This window comes from Canis lupus, chromosome 17, assembly GCF_003254725.2.
Source record: "Canis lupus dingo isolate Sandy chromosome 17, ASM325472v2, whole genome shotgun sequence".
Taxonomy (NCBI): domain Eukaryota; kingdom Metazoa; phylum Chordata; class Mammalia; order Carnivora; family Canidae; genus Canis; species Canis lupus.
Genome location: NC_064259.1, coordinates 35535425 through 35551391, shown reverse-complemented (window position 1 = coordinate 35551391; position 15967 = coordinate 35535425). Strand labels below are relative to the sequence as shown.

The following is a 15967-nucleotide window of genomic DNA, read 5'->3' as shown; positions in this document are numbered from 1 at the left end:
AATAAAAAAAATACAAAAAAAAAAAGATTCTCTCTTTCTCCCTTTCCCTCTGTCCCTCCCCTCACTCATGCACTGTCTCTCTCTAAAATAAAAATAAAAATTTTAAAAATGAGTTAGGTAGTGTTCCTGTCTCTCCTATTTTCTGGAAGAGATTCCAAAAACTTCTTCCTTAAGTGTTTTATAGAATTCTCCAATGAAACCTCAGCTCAGAAATTTCTTTGGGAGAAGCATTTTATAATTATCAAAAATTCAATTTCTGTGAGATTATAGGACTATTCAGATTGTCTATCCAAGCTGGTTAGGATAGGGTGTTTGCGGTTTTTGAGGAAGTGATTAATTTGACTAAGTCATCAAATTTATTAATGTAAAGTTATTTTCTAGTGTTCCTTCATCGTTCTCTTAGTTTCTACAAGATATCTAAACTGATGATATACCCATTTTCATGCCTATTATTGGTTATTTGAGTCTTCTTGTTTTTTATCATACCTCCTGTATTGGTCTAGTTGATGAACTCCCTTCTAGTTGTGGAGGTAGGGGCTCAACTCTCCATTGGATCCTGCTGACACTGGGTATAGGGTTAAAGGATACTGGTGATTTGTTTCACCTTACATGACCCCAAAGGGTCTTGTTGCTGCTGAGTAGAGGTGGGGAATTAGCTCACCAGTGGGCCCTGCTGACATTACTCTGATGTAAAAATCTAAGCTCCATTTGCTTCCACTAGGCAGAGGATAGAAGATTAATTCCCTGCTCAGCCCCACCAACAACACCAGGTTGAGTAATGGGAGTGTTACCACCTGCTTCTGGCTACTTCCATGGATCAGAAGTCAGGTGAAAGATCAGTTCCTGCTAGGCCCTGCTGAAATTGGTGTGTGTGTTTGTTCAGTTTTTCCATTTTGTTTGACTAATGTAGAAAGAGTATTGCTAGAAAAGGTTTTTGTTGTTGTTGTTATTAGGCCATCATCTTCCCTGTCCTTTGGCTAGGGGGAACAGGCTTTTCTGGAGTTTGTCTGTGCCTCCTGGAAATTCAAGGCATATGTATATGCCCCTATCCAGGTTTATGGGAAGCAATAAGGAAACCCAGACATGTTACTGCCTTTTCCTTCTTCCAGTTCCAAGATCCCTAGGCAGCCTGCCTCTTTCTTTCTCCCTTTAAGGGTCTTCCTATGCTTGTTTGTTGTGTTGCATCCAGAAGGTTCAGTTATTAAGGGGGAGAACCTGGGAGGAGTAGGGTCATTCCATCTTAGCAGAACCATAAGTCCTTGTTTTTCTTTTGTAAAAACATCAAACTGTGACCACATTGTATATATAACTTTATGTCATTTTTACTTACCATATCATAAGTTTTTAATTTCTGTAATAAACTCTGTGTAAGTACAATTTTAAAAGCTATATAATTCCCCACTGAATGGCCAGAATATGATTTACATAATCATTTTCCTATTGTTGAAAATTTAGATTCCAACATTATTGCTATAATAAATAATGTACTAATGAAAATGTTTGTGCCCTAAAGTTTTCTGTATTTAGGATTATTACCTTAGATACTCCCAAAAGTGGAATCACACACAGCCTAACAGCAATATGGAAGAGTGCCTCTTTTGTTCTCACCAACACTGGGGCTTCAATATGCTCTTAAACATGAACCAATTTGATGGAAAAAACAGTAGTGTAGTTTGCCCTCATGTCCAGGTCTCTGATTGCGAGGGAGATTGATCAATTGCCCCCCTTTTATAAGTTGCCTTTTCATGTCTTTTGTCTATTCCTCTTCTGTGTCCTCACGTATTCTTTTGGAATAGCCTTCCCAATAGAAGACTCTAACTAAATACGTACAAGAAGCTTTCTAAAACCAAAAAGGATATAGTTCAATGTCAAAGATCAGCTAGGAGAGAAATAATTTAATCCCTTGTTCAACTACTGCAAAAATCAAGAGCTTAACAGGAAAACACCTGCCAATTAAATAAAGACATCAGATGAAGATAAAACATATGAAATACTTCAGATTTTTGGATAACTCTTGATTTTGAAAAGCAAGCCGTTTAAGAAAGAATAACATTTCCTGAATCTTACCTGCAGCATAACAACATTGTCACCTTCAAAAGTTACAAACACATCTGTGTCACATTTTAGGCCCGAGATTCGGTTTTCCATCATGTAACCCTATTGCAGAAAAAAGAAAAGAAACATTTCCAATTTTCAATTCCATTGTTATAAAAGACTAACATTTTCTTTGAAATTAAACAAAAATACATAAAATGGAAAAGAATAAAATAACTATAGTTCTCCCTCCCAGAATAACCATTCTAAGAATTCTGAACCATCACATTTGCTTTTGATCCATAAATGTTATTTTGGATTTGCCTTCACTATTAGTAAAAACATTTGAAAATAGTCATATTACATTCTTCCAAAATATTTCAACAAACTGTGCTGATTTTTTCTCTCTTCCAAATCTTATGAATTCTAATAAATGTCAAGAAATTAGTGATTATACCCTACAATATGCAGGAGAATGATGCCTCCCCCATCCCAACCCTTTCAAAATTAACAAATATACCTGATTCTTGGGACACAACATACAAATCCTAAATTGCCACTCTGCATGTTAATATCATTAAATACTGTGCATCATAAATTCACACTCCAGGTTCCAACTAGTTTTTTCTCTTTTTTTAACTTCCTGAAATCCTTATTTAAATGGCAGTAGCCTGCTGCTCATTTTCAAAGTGTTGACAGTATTTCTGCACACAAACTAGGAGAAGCAGCTGCTCAAGAGAAAGTGGATCAGCCCCAGGCAAAACGTGAAGCAGCAAAGTTTGCCTTTGTTTGCCTTCCCCTTCTGAAGGCCCCCGTGCTGTATTTCTTCCAGTTCATCGCTCTCCCCATTAAATCCCCAGAATCTTTCCCACTCTCAAAATCTGCTTCCACAAATCAATCCTGCCTAAGTAAGTTATATCAGAGGTAACTGTCATGTTACTTCTCCCAGGAGTATATGCATTTAGCTTTTCAGCTCTGACAAGGGAATGACAAGATATAGCCCCTGCTGAAATGTTCAGGTCATGCAGAGCGTCACAGAGGGGTACTCCCATGGGCAGCCATACACTCCGGTCTCAAGGTACCTTAATGCCTTGGGGAGCCTCCTTTATTTCTGAAAATAGCCACTTGAGTCACAGAAGCCAGAACTCCTGGGGGCCTCTGCCTGCAGAACCCTGAAGTCCCAAAGCATCAGTGCTTCCTGGCCCAAGAGCCTTCTTCCTTGGATGCCCCTACTTTCCCTCCCCACCACCCAGGTCAGCAACATGGCAGTCTGGGCAGGCCAAATTGCACAGTGTTCTCATCTGCAGGAACGCTTAATTACTTTCATAACTGTAAACAGGTTGTATTTATGGAAAAACAAATTAGTAATGTTTTCAACCTCCCCCGACCCTACCCCATAACCACAGGGTTAAACCTGTCCCACAGGCAGACCACGTGAAATTAGGTTCTGACTGAATGTGACCAGGCCTCAGAGTGTTTCCCTGTCACAAGGCCATAGCTGACTCATTTTCATCATTGTTGTGCTATCATTGATCAAGTACCCACCACAAGCCAGATTCTTGACTGGGTGCTATACTCAAACTTCACTTGTTAATCCACATAATCCTCTTCATTCTTAAAACCCTGTGAGGTAGGCATCAACTCATCTTACAGAAGAAAGGGAGGCTTGAGAACTGTGTTGGAATGTTCTTAAATAATCTATCAATTTCTGGTGTGGAAGAAATTAACACAATGGATACCACCTCAGTTATGGGAAGAAGCATTCATACTTAAAAGGCATAGCTGCTTAAGTGATCAAAATAATGATTTTGAAGAAAAAAAATAGTTTTTCTTCCATAATTTTACTCTGGTCTCCCCAGTAGTGGTGGTAGTGTCAGGTTTTCTGCTGTTCTCTGATGTTTTCAAATTTGTTCACACTCTGCCTAGGGAAACCAGGGCTCTAAAATGACCTGAGAGGGGTGCCTATGTGGCTCAGTCGGTTAAACATCTGACTCTTGGTTTCTACTCAGGTCATGATCTCGCGGTCATAGTATTGAGCCCTGCATAGGGCTCCAGGCTCAGCACGGAGTCTGCTTCAGATTCTCTCTCCCCCTCTCTCTGCTCTCTCTCTCTCAAATAAATAAAAAAAATCTTCTTAAAAAAATGACCTGAGAGATAATCTGATCAAAATGTAGCAGAATCAGCAAATGAACATCAACAGTCTCTTAGAGAAGGGGCAATAGACTCCTGTGAGCATACAGATGCTCTATCTTATGTTAGTTCTTCCAATGCAATATAATTTATTTCTCTTCTAGATGGCAAAACTCAACTTTGAAGCCCTCTTCATGTTTGAAAATCGAGTAAAACCACATGACTGCTTTCCCAAAGATTCCAGACTCTCCAGGGCCCAGACTGAGCCGAGGCTCATAGCCCTCACAGAGCTTGCAGACAGCAGAAAATGAAACAGCCAAGAGAAAACCCAAAGCCAACCACGTGCAAGGCATGGCTGTGGCCAGCACATTGCTTCCAATCTTCTGAAACTACCAAGGGCATAGTTATGATCTCATTTCCTTAGAATAGGCCAGAGAGGCCAATCCTCATAAAAATCTGAATCTTTGAAATATCTGAGGTGACCTGTTGAGAAACTAACAAGATTCAAGAAGTCCTACGTATCTGTGTTCTGTGTGAAGGTGTATACAAGTCTAGAGAAAGACACACAACATAGGGCTACTGAATGCAGACCTGCAGCCATCTTCTTGGGGGCCTTAAATTCTAAATTTGGATCCCTGAATTTGTTGGGGGACAAATGATTATAAACACTGTGTGTGATTTTCTAATTAAAAATGAACTTGGGCTTTAAAATTAGTTACTAAAAGCAAAACATAGGCATTATTTAAAAAAACTAGAACAAAAAGAAAAACCAACAGAAGAAAAATAAAGTCATCTGTAATCTCATGATGTGGGAGATAAAAGGGTGCCTGGGCAAAGAAGACCCCAAGAAAAAGATTTGGAATAAGAACTAAGACTTTTAAGACAGAGGTAAGTGTTAGGAAGAGGAAAGTGGGGGAGGGACTAGGAAGCCAAAAGGGCAGATGGAGTGTTCTAGAGAGAGGAGGAACATGACTGAGCATGTTACAGTTAGAGAAGACTGAGGAGTGAGTTGGATGTGAGGAAAGCCAGTACTGGGTGAACAAGACAGGAAAATAAGAGTGCTGGATTTGGGGAAAGAGGAAATAGTCATCCACAGCACCCATGGGTGGCAAGCTGATGGGCAGTCCTGGGCTCTGCAGCCTGAGACACTTTCCATACCAGGTCACAACCAAGCACTTATCTTCACAAGGCTTTATAAGCCAGCACCAGCTGAGGAATGGGACAGACATGATCCTTAAAGAAGACCAATTCTATGTTCTGTGTTACATCCAATATTTCATTTCCACCCTTCACAATGACATCTCAGCACCCCTGTTTGGGGATAAGGAAGTTGAGGGTCAGTGAGGTTTTCCTACTCTGCACCTGACACAATGGCCTTGCCTACTCCTCTGGGGCTTTGCAATGCTATTGCCCCTGTCTGGAACAATCCCCTCAGATTTCCATGGGGCTCTCCTTCCTCTCATTTCTGTCTCTGTTCTGAAGGTCCCACTGCAGGGAGGCCACCCCTGGTCCTTCTGACTAAAACAGCTGCCTCACCCTCTACCCTCTTTCCCTATCTCTTTACTTCAATTTATTTTTTATAGCATTTCCAGGTATATTTCTAAACAGAGGAGAGACACACAAAAAGGGAAGACCATATAAAGACACAGGGAGGAGAAGAAGATCATCTACAAGCCAGAGATGCCTCAGAAGAAACCAGCCCTGCCAACACCCTGATATTCGACTTTTAGCCTCCAGAACTGTGAGAAAATAAATTTCTGTTTTTTAAGGCATTCAGTCTGGCATGCCTGGGTGGCTCAGTGGGTTAAGCATGTGCCTTCAACTAAGGTCATGATCTCAGGGTCCTGGGATTGAGCCCCATGTTGGGCTCCCTGCTCAGTGAGGAATCTGCTTCTCCTTCTCCCTCTGTCGCCTACTCCTGGCTCAATCTCTGTCTCTCTCTTATTAAATAAATAAATAAATAAATAGTTTAAAAATTTTTATAAAAAGGTACTCAGTCTGAGGTACTTTGTTATGGCAGTTTGAGCAGACTAACACAGAGCGTGTATGCGTGCGCACATACAGAGATAAATCAACGTGAACCGCTTCTCCAACACAAATAAATCCTCTGGAGTCTAAGGAAATCCTTCTCTAAGCCATTATCTCAAGGTGTACCTTGGGAGATGAAATAGTAGTACCATAAGTTTTCTTTTTTTCCCACATTGGACTCCTAAGGAGGGGCATTTACTTATATATTTCTGGTTAGGGTAAGGGGACAGATGAGAAAAAAGAAGGAAGTAAGGGAAGAAACAGGTTTCATCCCCCAAAACATGAATAATATTTTCCATTAGCTTATTTCACTCTTAATTAAAAAAAGAAACATAGAATAGACAGAGGGAACGTTAAACTCCACGCTCCCAAAGCCAACAGAATCCTCAGGGGGTGATGCAGCCCAGAATCTGGTCTCCGTGAAGAAAGAGCACACTGGGTAGATGTGTTACTCTATCTCTGCCTTCTGGGTTACATCGAGCCTCTTAACAAGTAATTGTGAATGTCATTAAGGTTGTGTCCCATTTCACTAAGAGCCCCATGAAACATATTTTATGATTCAAGCTTTGTACACTGAAAGTTTAATATTTTCCTGCTGTTTTTAACATCTCTGAATTTTTTTACTGTATGATTACATTTAATAAACGGATCAGAAGAAATTAGAAACAGGCTTTCTTTCCTCCTTTTAAACAAATTGAGGGTAAACTTTGTTAATTTGAAGAAGAAGAAACAGACAAAATCAATCTTATCTTAAATTTGTTAGGGGAGAGTCAATTGGAAATAGACACTGACCCACCAAATAGGAGGGACTGTGTCTTAGGGGGGTGTTAATTTATACCTATGCACCTCCACCACTTCAAATGGGGCAAAGCCTGTACATGTGGGCAGCTGATGTGTGTGAGATTTCCTGCACTCTTTCCTGAGACAGCCACGGTCTGAGCAGAGTCTTCTGACAGCTAAAGTTCAAGGCTCAGCAGATGATGGATGTTCCTATGGAAGTGATGACAAGTTGTCCTGCCCTGCCCTGTTTGCTTTGAAGTGACCCTACATTGTCAGTGCATATGAACTGGGGAGAGTGGGTGGGAAGGAGTTCATTTGTGGGTTGTCACCATATGTATAATGAGAGTCTCATGTCGCGGGCACTACGCAGCTACACACTGCAACCATAGACACGGTCCTGTCCTTAGGAGAGAGATAGGTGTTGGTCAGGTAGACAAATAAAATAGGTAATTAAAAAATCTGTAGTAAGTGCCAGAAAGGAGAAGATCTGGGTTCCATGGGAAAAAACGAACAAGAAAGACCTCTTCTAACCTAGATGCCAAAGAATGTTTTCAGAGAGTTTGTTTAACTTGGAACCTTAAAGAAGAGAAGTCAGCCAAGCCAGAAATGGGAGAAAGCTTGCTCCTGGTGAGAGAACAGCATGTGCAAATACCCTGAGGCCACGAAGGAGCACAGACTGTTCAGGGACTGGGAAGAAGACTGAGCTGGAGGTGCTAAGCTGGGGGAGAGTGGCCCAAAGATAAGTAAATAGGGATCAAGTGACTCCGAGGAGCATTTGGGGATTCACTTTAGGTTGGTTTAGGTACAAAGCCATAAAAGAATTTTAAGCTTTGGAGTAAGATGACCTGTGATTTGAAAATGTGGCTGTAGCTGCTGAGTGAGCACAGCCCATAGCAGACAAGAGAAAATTTGGACAAAGCGGTAGTGGAGACACAGCAGCATGGAGGTAGAGGGAGAAGGGCATGAGTACGTGCATGAGAAGGAGGAAGTCCGGGCCACATGAACAGGTGTATGGTGTGATGTCTACTGAGTTGGGGAATCCTGGAGCAGGAGGATGTTTGAGGGAAAGCTCAAACCTTCATATGTGTCAATATTAGGTGTGAGAGAGAGTCTGTGAGCTATCCAAGAGAACTGGTCAAAATGAAAGTTAGATATGAGACTCTGGACATGTGAAAAGATGTCTGGGATGGAGATGTAAATTAGAGAGTCCTCACCATACTGGTAGTATTGAAAACCTCAGGAAAAGAAAGAATCATCAAGAGTGTGAATACACAGAGAAGAGAGGACTTATGCTCACGTTCTGGAGAATGCCAACAGGTCATGTAGAAGACACTGGCACAAGAGACTAAGAAGACAGAGAATCAGGAAGAAAGCCAGAGAGTATAGTGTCCTGAAGTTGAGAGAGAGTGTGTCCAGAAGGGAGAGGTCTGCTGTGAGGAATACTGCTGAGCCCTTAAGCAGGTGAGGACGGAGAAGGGTTCCTTGGACTGAGCCACAGGGAATCAACAGCAACTGGACTAAAACTGTTTAGGTAGCACAGAGGAGGGGAACCCAGATTTGTTTTTGGTAATAGGGCAGACTAGATATTCTTTTAAAAAACTCTCCAGTAGAAAGGTGCCTGGGTGGCTCAGTCAGTTGTATCCAACTCTTGGTTTCAGCTCAGGTCATGACCTCAGGGTTGTGAGACTGAGCCCCGCATGAGTGTCCATGCTCAGTGCAGAGTTGGCTTGTCCCTTTCCCTCTGTCCATCCCCCATTCTCTCTCAACTAAATAAATAAAATCTTTAAAAAAACCCAAACCTCTCCAGTGGAAATAAAAAAATACGTTCACCAAATATTTTTTAAAAATTATTGTCAAGGCAAAGTTAAGCTAATAAAGAGAAGTACTCACAGGCTGAACACAATGAAAGAGCATGGACTCCAAAAGGGTAACAGGTATTGAGGCCAGATAAGAGGTTATATAAAGATGCCTACAGAAACATGGTCTCTTGGAAAACAACACCTACCATGGAAGAAGGAAAAAAATACCACTCCTCACCCAAGGACATAATGAGGAAGTTGGTTAGGCTCAGCTCTGGCTGTGGGTGGAGGAGGGAAAACATCTCTCTTTAGAGTTTTCAACTATGGCCTGCATTTATGTGGCTCTGAGGTCAGAATCCATACTTCCTATGAGGCCATCAGAGCCTCAAACAGAGGAACCAGATTAAAGTAGGATCTTCAGGCAGCTGGCAGAGGTAAATGTGGATCCCTGCTGGCCTGAAAGAACTTCCAAAATAAAGTTCCAAATACCATGGGCTTGATTTAAATAAAGAACAATCAAAAGAAGAGACAGACAACAATGGAATTGGACCTACAAAGGTAGCACATACCGATATTAGCCTAAAATACCTAGAAGTAGATAAAAACAAGAACATAGACACACAGTATTCAAAATAACAAATATTCCATGCTCATGGATTGGAAGAATTAATGTAGTGAAAATGTCAATGCTACCCAGGGCAATTTACCCGTTTAATGCAATCCCTATCAAAATACCATGGACTTTCTTCAGAGAGTTGGAACAAATTATTTTAAGATTTGTGTGGAATCAGAAAAGACCCTGAATAGCCAGGGGAATTTTAAAAAAGAAAACCATAGCTGGGGGCATCACAATGCCAGATTTCAGGTTGTACTACAAAGCTGTGGTCATCAAGACAGTGTGGTACTGGCACAAAAACAGACACATAGATCAATGGAACAGAATAGAGAATCCAGAAGTGGACCCTCAACTTTATGGTCAACTAATATTCGACAAAGGAGGAAAGACCGTCCACTGGAAAAAAGACAGTCTCTTCAATAAATGGTGCTGGGAAAATTGGACATCCACATGCAGAAGAATGAAACTAGACCACTCTCTTGCACCATACACAAAGATAAACTCAAAATGGATGAAAGATCTTAATGTGAGGGTACTATGCTGAGTGAAATAAGTCAATCGGAGAAGGACAAACATTATATGGTCTCATTCATTTGGGGAATATAAAAAATAGTGAAAGAGAATAAAGGGGAAAGGAGAAAACATGAGTGTGAAATATCAGAAAGGGAGACAGAACATGAAAGACTCCTAACTCTGGGAAACGAACTAGGGGTGGTGGAAGGGGAGGTGGGCAGGTGGTGGGGGTAACTGGGTGATGGGCACTGAGGTGGGCACTTGAGGGGAGGAGCACTGGGTGTTATTCTATATGTTGGAAAATTGAACACCAATAAAAAATAAATTCATAATAAATAAATAATAAATAAATAAATAAATAAATAAATAAATAAATAATAAATAAATAAAACAAAATAACAATGGCCTCAAATTTTCCAAAATGATCAATTGACACAAATCCACATATCTGGCAAACTCAAATAACTGTAAATAGGAAAACCTTAAAAATAAATTAATATTTAAGCACATTATAGTAAAACCATATATCACCAAAAAATAAAATATCTTAAAAGAAGCAGAGACTCCTCCACAATACAGTGTCATAAAAAATTATAATTAGACAGTTGATTCCTCAGGAACAAGGGAATCCAGAATAACAGTAAAAACTTCAAAGTACTGAGAGAAATAGCTGTCAAACATGAGTTCCATACTTAACACCACTTAATCTTTTAAGATTGGACATAAAATAAAGACATATTCAGACAAATAAAACTTAGCTTTACTACCACAGACCCACACTAAATGGTATTCTGACAAAGGCACTCCAGGAATAAGGATAATAGCTAAAGAGATGCCAGGAGGAATTGTAAACAAAGATGTGGGTAGAAAGCAGTAATTCTAAGAAACCCTGGTTCCATATAATAATAAATACAAGGGCTAATTGGTGGAATTAAAAAATGTAGTACTAAAGTAATGGACATGATAGCACAGAGGGTGGGGAGCTGGTAGTTTGGGAAAGCAATCTAAGTCTTTGTTGTTTGAAGAAAGGAAAGATGATAATTAACTTTAGACTTTCTTTGTATGTTGATTTTTTAAAAAAAACTTTATTTATTTATTCATGAGAGACACAGAGAAAGAGGCAGAGACCTAGGCAGAGGGAGAAACAGGCTCCCTGCAGGGAGCCCAATGTGGGACTTGATCTCAGGATCCCAGGATCACACCCTGAGCTGAAGGCAAATGCTCAACCACCAAGCCACCAAGGCGTCCCTAGACTTTGTATGTTAAATGTGTATATTAAAACTGCCAGAGTGGGAGCACCTGAGTGGCTCAGTTGGTTAAGCATCTGACTATTGATTCCAGCTCAGGTCATGATCTCAGGGCCATGAGATGGAGCCCCATTTAGGACTCCACATTGAGAATGGAGTCTGCTTAAGATTTTGTCTCTCCTCCTTCTGCTCCTCTTCACCGCTCCCTCTTTCTCCCTCTCTCTCTCGAAAAACAAAAACAAAAACAAAAAACCTTAGAGTGACCACAAAATGAACAGAAATAAAATGAAAACCAGATGAGGGAAGAATGAAAGGAGGGAATAATAAATCTGAAAGAAAGTAAGAAGTCCAAACAGGCAGAGATAAGACACAACAAATAGAAAGCAAAGAGTAAGGTGGAAGAAATAAATTCAGATATATCAGTGATGACAATAAATATTTAGACTAAAAGGGTAAAAAAAGTTGGTATAGCAAATTAAATTTAAAAACCAGATAAATGTTGTTTATAAGAAACAAAGATGCAACACAATAACACATAAAAGTATAAAGTAAAAGGATATAACAGATAAATACCAACTAAATAGAACTTCTGTCCATATATTAATATTGGACAAAATATATTTTAAGGCATTGCTAGAGTTTAAAGAGTCACTGCAGAAGGACCAAATATTCAATTTACAAGGAAGATAGAGCAATTACAAATTTGTAAACATCAAATAACACAAATTCAAACTAATGAGACCAAAGTTAACAGAATTATAAAGAGATACTGACAAACCTACCAATAACAGAGGGAGATTTTAGCCTGCTCAATAAATGATAGATCAGATATGCCAAAACCTCAGTAAGAATAGGGAATATTTGAATAATGCCAATAATAAGCTTGATCTTTTGGTTGTATTTAAAATCCTGCATCCTGGGCAGCCCGGGTGGCGCAGCGGTTTAGCGCTGACTTCAGCCCAGGGCCTGATCCTGGAGACCCCGGATGGAGTCCCACGTCAGGCTCCCTGCATGGAGTCTGCTTTTCCTTCTGCCTGTGTCTGCGCCTCTCTTTCTCTCTGTGTCTCTCATGAGTAAATAAATAATCTTTTAAAAAATAAAAAGAAAAAAAGAAAAAGAAATGTTACTTTAAATGTTTATAATAAAAAGGAGAAACTGCAGAAATTAACAAGATAATATTCAAGCTGAGGTGCTATAAGAATAGCAGGAAAATAAACTCAAGGAAAGTAGAATAAAATGAATAATAAAGATAAAAATAAATTAAATAGAAAAACTAGATAATATCTGGACAGGATCGACAGAACCAAAAGTTTATTATTTAAAAAAACCACAAAAATAGAGCACAAGATAAGGGGATGGGAAAAATAAACAGTATTAGGAATGGCAAAGGGAGCAAAACTATAGATACAGCAGGGATTGAAAGGGCATTATGAACTTATGCCAATAAATTTTAAAACTAAGAATAAATGGAAAAATTACTGGAAAAATATAAATGATGAAAACAGACTCAAGAGGAATAGAAAACCTAAATAGCTATAACTACTAAAGAAAGAGAATCAATCATTTAAAATGTTCGTAGAGGGGTACCTGGGGGCTTAGTGGTTGAGTGTCTGCCTTTGGCTCAGGTCATGATTCTGGGGTCCTAGGATCAAGTCCCACATAAGGCTCCCTGCAGGGAGCCTGCTTCTTCCTCTGCCTGTGTCTCTGCCTCTCTCTGTGTCTCTCATGGATAAATAAATAAATTATTTAAGAATAAAATAAAATAAAATATTCCTAGAAATAAACCATGAACCCTATATAGCTTTACATGTATTTGCACCATTCAAGGAACAGATAATTTAATTTTATACAAACTCTTTGAGAAAATAGGAAAAGATATGGAACACCCCTGCCCAAGATATTTTATGAAAGTGGTATAAATGGACAGGAGCAGTGCTAGAAAGGAAAAATACAGGTCAACCTCACTTGTTATTGTGGCTGGAAAAGTCCTAAATGAATCTTAGCAGACAGAATCAACAGTATATTGAACACACGCACACACACACACACACACACACACACGATTAAGTTTATATCCTCAAACTCAAGGTTTATTAAACATTAGAAAAGCTATTAATGTAAATCAATTACATTAACAGATTAAAAGAAGGAAAAGGTACAATTATCTCAATAAAATAAATGCACATAATTCCCGAAAAGTCTAATCTATTTATATTGCTAAAAAACAGTCAAAAAAAGTACTTATGCAGACAAAAGTATCTTCTGAAACTAAGGGCAAAACGGACTTTTCTTTGACATGACAAAGAATATCTGTAACTATAAACAACTATATGCCAACAAATTGGACATATAAAAGAAATGGAAAAATTCTTGGAAATCGATAAGTTACTAGACTGATCAGGAAGAAATAGAAATTCCGAATAGATCAATTACTAGTAAGGAGATCAAGTCAGTAATAAAAAACTTCCCATTGAAGAAAAACTCAGGAATAGATGGTTTCTGTTGGGCTGGCGAGACTGGGGACCTCAAAATGGCCAACTGGAGGCCAGCAACCTCCCAATAACGCTGCCCTACCCCCATCTTCCCGCCAATGCCACCTTGCCGCCCTACCCTAACTTAGCTTATGAAACCAGTAACCCCTGCCCTAACCGGAAGAAAAAAAAAAAAAAAAAAAAACCGACCCGGAAAAGACCGAAAACCTGAAAAACACCACCAAATAAGGAAACCTCACCCCATATTTCCCTACCAACTCTCCCGCCAAAAACTCCTTATAAACCCTCCTGCGACCTGCCTGGGGGTGACTTCCCTGGCCCACGACTTCCCTGCTCTCTCTCTCCCTTGCGGGCTGCGGAACCTCGCCCGAGAGTCTGTCCCATTAAAAGCCTGATTTGACCAACTTTTGCCTGGCCTCGCTATCTCATTTCACTACTGATTGGATTAAACTTGACAGTTTCACTGGTGAATTTTGCCAAACATCTGCAGAATTAACACCAATCCTTCTTACATTCTTCCAGACATACCAAAGAGAAAGGAACCCTCTCAAACTCATTTTATGAGGCCAGTATTATCCTGATATTAAAATCAGAAAAGAATACTACTACTAGAAAAGAAACACTACTAGAAAAGAAAACTGCAGGCCAATATCTTGATGAATATGGATCCAAAAATTCTCAATAAAATACTAGCAAAATGAATTCAGCAGCACATTAAAAGGATCATTCACCATGATCAAGTGGAGATTTATCCTTGAGATGCAGGGATGGTTCAACATATGCAAATCAATTAGTGTAATACATCACACATTAATAGAATAAGAGAAAAGAATCATATGATCATCTTAATAGATGCAGAAAAATCATTTAACAAAATTCAACATTCGTCCACAATAAAACTCTTAACAAATTAGGCATAAAAGGAACATATCTTAAAATAATAAAGGCTGTATATGACAAGCCCATAGTTACTTACTTAATGTATGATAAAAGGATGAAAGCCTTTTCTCTAAGGCCAGGAACAAGACAAGGGTCCTTTGTCTCATCATTCCTATACAACATTATACTAGAAGTCTTAGAGAAGTCAGACAAGAAAAAGAAGTAAAAAGTTTCAGAATTGGAACAGAAGTAAAATTTAGTCTCTATTTGCAGAAACAGGATTTTATATATAGAAAATCTAAATATTCAACAAAAAACTGTTAGATCTAATCAATGGATTCATAAAGTTGCAAGATACAAAATTAACATACAAAAATCAATAGCATTTCTGTATACTGACAACCAAATTTCTAAAAAAGAAATAAAAAATCAACCACATTTACAACAGCATCAAAAACAATAAAATTCTTAGGAATAAATTTAACTAAGGGGATAGAAGCTCTCTATACTGAAAACTATAAAATATTCTGAAAGAAATCAAAGAAGACACAAATAAATAAAATGGTATCCATGTTCATGGATTGGAAGAATATTGTTTAAATGTTAATACTACTAAAAGCCATCTATAGATTCAGTGCAATCTCTACCAAGCTTCCAATAGTATTTTTTTTACAAGAGTAGAAAAAAAAACAACACTCCTTCTATATAGAACAACAAAAGACCCCAAATAACCAAAGAAACCCTGAGGCAGAAAAACAAAGCGAGAGGTATCACACTTCCTGATTTCAAGCTATGCCATAAAGTTACAGTCATCAAAACAGTATAGTAATGGCATAAAAACATACAAATAGACCAATGGAACAGAATAGAACACCCAGGAAAGAACTCCAAACATATACAATCAACTAATATCTGACAAGGGAGCAAAGAATACTCAATGGAGAAAAAAATAACCTTTTCTTTTTTTTTTTTTTTTTTTTTTTTTTTAAAATAACCTTTTCAATAAATGATGCTGAGATAGTTGGATATTCACATGTAAAGAACAAAACTGGGCCCACCACTCTTACATCACTCACAAAAATTAACCCAAAATGGATTAAAAACATAAATAGAAGATGAGAGACCATGATAGAAGAAAATATAGGAACAAAACTCCTTGACATGGGTCTTGGTAAAGATTTTTTGGATAGATACCAAAGCACAAGCAACAAAATAAAAAATAAATAAGGGAGATTTTGTCAAATCAAAAGGATTCTGAGCCATAAAAGAAACCATCAACAAAATGAAATGATAATTTATAGGATGGGAAAAAATATTTGCAAATCATATATCTGATAAGAAGCTAATATCTCACATATAAAACATAAAGAATTCATATAACTCAACAGCAAAAACAAAAACAAAAACAAAAACCCAAACAACAAATAAACCAATTAAAAATGGGCAAAG

At 38.5% G+C, this 15967-nt stretch overlaps 1 protein-coding gene across 4 annotated transcripts in view; it reads right to left on the bottom strand.

Annotated features, from left to right (window-relative positions):
* ACOXL (acyl-CoA oxidase like) overlaps window positions 1-15967 on the bottom strand; it is a 347270-nt gene that overhangs the window by 146671 nt on the left and 184632 nt on the right. For all 4 annotated transcript variants that reach the window (XM_049095680.1, XM_049095681.1, XM_025453977.3 and 1 more), the window contains one exon: window positions 2068-2157. In XM_049095680.1, coding sequence (XP_048951637.1) covers window positions 2068-2157 — 90 coding nt within the window. The remainder of the gene's footprint in view (window positions 1-2067; window positions 2158-15967) is intronic.